This window comes from Zingiber officinale, chromosome 8B (assembly GCF_018446385.1).
Source record: "Zingiber officinale cultivar Zhangliang chromosome 8B, Zo_v1.1, whole genome shotgun sequence".
Taxonomy (NCBI): Eukaryota; Viridiplantae; Streptophyta; class Magnoliopsida; order Zingiberales; family Zingiberaceae; genus Zingiber; species Zingiber officinale.
Window position 1 is genome coordinate 47,361,382 of NC_056001.1, and position 7,664 is coordinate 47,369,045.

Here is a 7,664-nt window from a genome sequence, read left to right on the forward strand (position 1 = left end):
AATAATTTCATTCCGTCGATAAATTAAAAAAAAAAATTAATGAGACAATATTAATCATCAAAGATAGAGCATGTATTATATTTATTGTTTGTTTCTTATGTTAACTCGATGTTACAAGAAATAAACTTTCAAGTCAACCTGAAAGTAAGTTCAATTGATACGATGGTTTGCGCAACCGAACAAGAATGCTCGATCGCCTAAATGCTAAGTTGGCAGAATTGAGCTAACGTGACAGCAGATTGCACGTTCAAACACTGACAGAGTCAGGAACGGTAGCCTGCCCAGACCAAAAATGTCATCCAAATGGTCCCAGGATAAAAGCCTTTTTTTCCATTTAAAAATCCAAAATACAAAATGTGAACAAATAAAATTAATCTAATCATCAGTAGGGCCCAAAACTATACCCCGGGTAAGCCAATACCGACCTCCGCCGGTGCGTTCAAAGAAGCTACCGTGGCAAAGGAGAAGACTTGTGTTGCTGACGTGGAATATGGTCAACAAATGCATCTGACAAAAACGATCTGATCAAAGACGAATAAGCGATGAGCTATTGGTCGATCCACCGTATAAGATTTTTCGGTCGACCCGAAAAGTGCTGTAAAAACAAGTTCGAAGCAGACGCCATGCCTAATCCGACACAGTTTGTGCAATTACAGGTCATGCTTGCCTAATCCGACACGATATGAAAATGGATTGATCGCGCCCAAGTGATGCCCAGCTTAAATGATCCATTTAATAACCGGACCAGACTGAAAACAGAATATGATTCTTTTCTGTAGATCCTACCAGTCGAATCGCATTTCTCATTACTATGTCGGAATGGTCCAACCTGTAATAACTCCACCAATTTGCTATCTCGGGCACCGAAGGAATCCAACATAAACAATAATAATAACAACCAAACAAATAAATAAATAAATAAGGTAAAAATAAAAACGACACTTCTAAATTAAGTAAATCATCAAAAAAAAATAATCCTTTTCTAAAAAAACAAAAACAAAAAAGAACGTTCTATTAAATATTTTACCAATAACTTAAATTCGGATATTCTTATAAACAGCTAAGACTAACTAACTATTGAATAACTTCTATACGTTAAATCTTAAATTTTAAAGTCTTAAATTTTCAATTTGAACATAAAAAATAATTAATTTTTCACGTTATAATAACTACCAAATATCTTCTACACACTACCACAGTTATTGAATAATTTCTACTTGTTATGATTTATAACCTATAAACACTATTATATTAAAATATTTATTATTAACTTAATTAAAATTATTTAAATTTTATCCAAATTATTTTAAATAATCAAAATTATATTAAACCAACTGTAGCAACTCTAGTCTAGTCATAGCTTATATAATAATTCTAAAAAGTAAGGAACAATATTGGAAGTATTTTTAGGATAAAATATTTTTTTTCATGATGGATCTTCTTTATATAATCATTTAACTTTTATCCTAAATAAAACTTAAAAATAAATATAAAAGAACTCTGTTGATTCCTTGGGAGATGGTCTCTCTGCCTGTCTACTTTTCCGGCCCCACCCCCGTTGTCTCTCCTGCGTCTTGATTTACAATATTTACTTTATTGAAAAATGTATATATATATATATAAATTAATTAATTAATAATTGCAGAATGGTTTTCACCTTCGATCCCTGCTCGCTTTCTCTCCCTGCATGCCACCATGCTTTCTGCTTTATCACGCTTTTCCCAATCTCCAGCTTTTTTTCCTTCCCCGCAGCACAAAGCCACAAACTCCTCCTCAATACCCTTTCTTTCCATAATGCTCTCATCCGCCCCATCAGACGCAGAGATCGGCTTCGGCAAAAGATAGTGAGCGGAATCATTCTTCTCCCCGAACGCCGATCGAATGGCTAGTTTTGTTTTAGTTGGTCGCTTTATCTTCGCCTTCCTCCTCCTTGGACTACACGCTTTTCGATCCTCAGGTCAGTAGTAACCCTTCACTCCTCACTTATTTGGTTTCTTAGAACTGCAAGTGTACAAGTGCTAAATAGATTCTTCTCGATGGCCTAAAGATTCCATTTTGAAAGATTACTTGCATAAGCTGCTCATTAGCCAGCCATTCTTGAGTGTCCATGAATTCCGAGTTTAGACTTTAGATGAAGAATAGAAGAAATTACTGTTCTTGATTAAGTCTGGTTGTTTCTTGCCATGAAGTAACTATATTCCTGATTGCTTTCTCTTAGCTTTTGGTTTTTGATTTGTAAAGAAGTGTCTGTTTTTTCCACTGAGATTAGCTTGTCCGTTTCTTTGCTCAGGGACTTTGGTGGGGTTCTCCTACGATGCAGGAGAAGAGATTGCCTCTCCTTTGTCTTCCCGAGGGGCGATCTTTAAGATTTTCATGGAGTACCTACCAAGCTCCGACGTCTCTATGAGCCTCTGCATGAACCAACACGAACTGATGCAAATACTCGAATCGAAAGACTGGCCGACTCCATGGCACAGGCATAATCTTTTAGCCACTCTGACTGAGCTAAACATCGATAGTGTTATTGTGAGAAGCAATGGACTCGATGTTCCTTCACTTATTTCTGCTTTAACTTCACTGAGAGCTTCCCTGAAGATCCCTGGTCTTGGTGACTCAACCAGGATCTCGGTCATGTTCTCCCTCTCGACCCTCGGGACCTTGCACAGAACACGTCGCAAGAGCCTGCGAGACTTGATGCAGGTTCTGAAGGAATGGGAGTCTCATGTAGTAGTGGAAGCTCCTGTAGTTGGGGAACTGAGCTTAGGAGATCAGTTTGTTCATTCAACTGTCAAAATGGCTCTCTCTTCTTGCACTTATCCACCTCTCCTTGATGTTCCTACCATTCTAGTTCTAAAAATTTCTGAAAACCCGGAGGAAGTCGATATGGTGAAGTTTGTGGACTTGGTGTCCAAGTTCTTGAAAGAATCTTTGGGTCGAAGAAGGATTTTTGGGCTATTCATTGACCTTTCCAATCTTAGGCAATCCAAAGTTGAAACATTGGGTTTGAAAGAAGAATTGAAGTTCTCCTCTTCGCATAGAGTGCTACTTGACCATGGCCGGATGCTTGTCACTTCCACAAAAACAACAATTCACGACATGTATCCACCCTTTGCAAATCCTGTTACTACACCAATCACAATCCCTTCCACTAACCCAGCACCTGCAGTAGTCACTGTACCATCGACGAACCCAGTAACAGTTTTCCCCACAAATCCAACCGTGTCACCAGTCACATTCCCTCCATGGAGTTCAGTGAATCCAGTGAGCACACCCATCACAGTCCCTGCAACAAATCCTTACCCAACACTGCCTGTGACAAATCCTACCACGACACCGGCAACGTACCCTATGACTCCTCCTGTCACCAACCCTGCCACAGGTTATCCATTTACATCGCCTGTGACACCCTCTACCGTGCCGCCATTCACTGTGCCAAGCACAGTCCCCTTCACACCCGCAGTTGCAGGGCAGACATGGTGTGTGGCTAAGTCTGGAGTCACGGACGCTGCACTCCAGATTGCATTGGACTATGCTTGTGGAATTGGAGGTGCTGATTGCTCAACTATTCAGCCAACAGGAAGCTGCTACTACCCTGATTCGCTTCAGGCTCATGCCTCATATGCCTTCAACAGCTACTATCAGAGGAATCCAGCGCCAACCAGTTGTGATTTTGGAGGAACTGCCATGCTTGTCAATGTCAATCCAAGTAAGTAGTATGCTAAAAATTGGCTAAAGATGGCACTTAGAAATCATCCTGATGCACTACTATGAATATTTTGGCAGGTTCAGGAACTTGCAATTATCCAACATCAGCAACATCATCTTCATCATCATCGTCGTCAAGGTAAAACTCAACTTTCAGACTGTTGATATACCTTCATAGTTAGTTGCATATATGAACCACCAGATAAAAAGTTCTTCCTTAATGTGCAGTTCTCTTCCTGCATACAACCCTTCATCGACAACCCCTGGTTCAACACCAGGATCAGGTTCATCAGTGCTGAACACAAATAGCCCAAGTGGCTCCAATTCAATATTTGGTTCAAACAACCCAACAAGCACTGCCAGCAATGCACGATCTCGATCTCGATCTCAATCGGCTCGTTGGACCTACTTAGCCTTTGTGCCCATTGTAGCTTATATCAGCTATGTTCGGTAGAGTAGTTTCATGTCTTCACTACTGCAGCTGTATACATCTGATTGATATCTTAGAGAAGAAACAGGGTTAGTGTATACAGGGTAGTCTTTTATGCTTCTTAGAAGTTACTGATTAAGTTTTATTGGCTTTCTGTATGATATTGACTTCAAGCAAAGCTAATGAGTAGTTTGAGTGTAAATAATGTTAAGGGTTGCTGGTCGACTACTTATCTAGTTATCCCAAAAGATTTAACTCTTATGGTGTTCGTTGGGACGTTGGAGATGGTGTTTATGCTGTGTAGGCACTTGTTGGTATTTATTTCTCCATTTGGTAGGCTTACATGTTAACGGTGTAACGCACGGTATTACGATTAAGATTTAAGCTCAAATAAAATGATTTAATTTATGTTTTAATCGTGGGCTGAATTAAAGGATATGGATTTTATGTGTAGAAGAAGCCTATTTGGCTGATAACTTAAATGAACTTGAGGTTTATATAAAGGGTTAGGATCCTCGAAGGGTTAAAAGTGAATGGAACTTCCTTCATACCATCTGAAAGAGGAATGTGATCGTCATCACCTCCCTCTCTTTAGACTCTTCCAGTGACAAAACAATGATGATGAGTCTCAATTCATGTTTGATTTACGGTTCATTGCTCATTTCATTTTGTTAAATTGCTATACATCTATGATATTCGATCTGATTTTGGAATTGTATACGTAAGTACGGAGTACAATTCGTTTGTTAGAAACCTATTGATTGGTATCTAAGGTTTTATCATTGTTGTTCATAGTGAAAGGTTTACCTCTTTTAAAAATTATCAAAATAATATTTCATATATAATTTTTTATTAAAAATATTTCTATGTGTTTCACCTTCAATCTGCTTTGACTATATAGTTTCACCTTGAGCTTTTTTAACCAAAGTAGCACTACCTTTTTGTATACCCCAGGCTGAATTTGAAATGAACCCAACTCGTACCCAACCTGTAATGAGGTCAATGGGGGCCATGGGGCCAATTACCCTATTTGACCTAGTTAAACGATAGTTTCAACTCGTGGATTTTTATTTTTTTTCCGAACGGTTGAAATTATTTAATTATATTTTATCAAAAATTATGATTAAATGATCGTCTATTCATTTCATTATTTTTTCATCAACTTCTCTACTCCGGTCTATAAATTCTAAAATCTCATTTGTTTTTAATTTCAATTCTAATAGAAGTTCATCTTGATCTTGAAAGGATAAAAAAATGACAATTCTAAATGTAAACTTTGATGATATTGAATTGATTGATGATGAACTAGAGTAACTTCGGACTATCAAGATATAAGAAAGTATTAAATTTTTAAGGTTTGGGATACTTCAATTTTAAAATGATCTTCTTTTATTAAATATTTTAATAAAATCACTCTATATTTAATAAAATCACTCTTTCATTTAGAGAAATATGTACCAAGTACAATAAGATCTCTTTAAAATTTCAATCGGACGATATCGATCATTGAATTGACATCTCAAAATGAAGTATTTGAGTGAGTTAGGAGTTGAATGTTCTCAAACATGGCTGCTTAGATTTTCATCGATCAATAGAGCTAGTTTTTAAAAATAGTTTGATATAAATTAACAGAATCATTAATTAGATTTATTTTTATAGAATATATTTTTTTTTTATTTTGGACATAAATATATATTTGAGGATTTCTATCAAGAATCACTTAGCCTAGTTGCCAAATGTGTTCTTCAAACTATTCTCAGTATAATTAAAAAATTAGTGAGACAAGATAAAAAATCTATAATTAAAAAATTTAATAAATTAAACAATAAAATATATCTATATTCTAATATTTGTTGTGACTATTGACAAAATCAATTTGGATATAAGTGTGAGTTATCATTGGATTGATAACTTTTAATTAATTTAAAAATATTTATTAACATATAAAATTTTTGATGAACCACACCCTACTCATAACATATCTCAATCAATTTGCTTAATTTTAGAAAAAAATATAGATTAATTTTTAAAATGTTTTTAATATCATTTGATAAAACTAATATAATGTAAGTATTTTGATCAATTTAAATTTATATGTCAACCTAGTTTGTATTTTCATATTCCATGTGTTATCATCATGTTGCATCGATATATATTATTTTTTTTAAAAAAATAATCAAATGAAATCAATTAAAATTATTTGATGCGGATGTATCTAGGGGGGCCAAATGAAATTGTAGAGAAGGTAGATGGCATTTTGGTCATTCCCCTGTTTAGGGCTTTAAGAGACACTGTTCATTAGAAAGGGGGGTTCTGTTGGCTGGTTCCGCGGCCGCCACCACAAGGATGCACAAAGACATCATCGCCTCCATTGCTCATCGAACCGGCTAGGGCCGCCTATCCCCTAGCGCCAGTGCTAGCGCAGCCCTCTCACACTCGCCTCTCCGCCGACGCTAGCAAGCCTCTCCACCTCACACACGCCTCGCAACCCTCATCGCGAACGCCACCATCACTTCATCTCTCAACGCCACAATCGCCTCCCCTTCTCCCACGTCACTCATCGGCAACCTTCGGCCACGGCCACGAGTCGCCTCACAGTCCTCACTGTGGGTCAGGCCGCTACTATGCACGTCGTCTCCCTCTCCCTCGGCACTCCGGCGTCCACAGCCGCTTCCAGCAGCCACCACCCTTCGGACCGCTGGCAGCCAAGCGCTACCTCTATCTCCATCTTTTCCGGCATCCATAGCCGCCCACCGACAATCTCCTCTAGGACGCCACAGCACCACCTCTCTTGCCGCCTCATCGCATGCCACCTTCGGGCCATTCGCACTATTGTACGCCTCCGATGTTGATCGAGCCTCTGAGCCCTCACTGCCATTGCCCTCCGATCTGACTTGCTGTGTTCCAGCTTCTAGCCGATGTGGGGTTCCAGCCTTCGCGCCGTTGTTACTATATGAACTGTGTGTTGCTGTTGTATTCCGACCTACGTACCGCTGTCATATTTTGATCTATGTGTCGCTGTCATATTTAGGTCTGTGTGCTGCTATTATATTCCAGCTATGTGTCACCTTCCGAACTCATGCCGCATTCAGCTTAGTGTCGTCACCTCCAGACTAAGCTCCTCATTTGACTCACATTCATCTACTCTCCGGGTCGCGACGACTCGATCAGCGTCATGACCTACTCACCGATCTACTAGAGGGAACCCCCTAGGCTAGGGTACCTCACTGTACTCACTCTTCATTTATTTCATTATTTAACTATTATCCTGCTACTTACATATCCGTGGGATCTATCTCAAGCATCGGGGTGCCAGAGACCGGGGAAACTCGGGCCCTCCCTAAAGGCAGCATTGACCAAAGACATTCTGACAACTTAGTCAACATAGAATATAACTCATTGTACCCTCCTCCTTCGGGGCATGGTGATTTGGTCAACATTCTAGACACATCATTTTGGTCGTTCCGTCTTCTCAGGTTTCAAACGGGATCATAGTTGACGTCGTCTGTGGGAATCTCCGCCTTATCTA

The 7,664-nt window shown here is 38.8% G+C and overlaps 1 protein-coding gene across 1 annotated transcript; it reads left to right on the forward strand.

Annotated features, from left to right (window-relative positions):
- Positions 1 to 1,672: 1,672 nt before the first annotated feature.
- On the forward strand, positions 1,673 to 4,346 carry LOC122016286 (nuclear pore complex protein DDB_G0274915-like). The gene is made up of 4 exons (XM_042573522.1): positions 1,673 to 1,957; positions 2,291 to 3,706; positions 3,784 to 3,844; positions 3,934 to 4,346. The coding sequence occupies exons 1-4, from the start codon at positions 1,882 to 1,884 to the stop codon at positions 4,157 to 4,159; spliced, it is 1,779 nt and encodes a 592-aa protein (XP_042429456.1). The 5' UTR covers positions 1,673 to 1,881; the 3' UTR covers positions 4,160 to 4,346.
- The last annotated feature ends 3,318 nt before the right edge of the window (positions 4,347 to 7,664 follow it).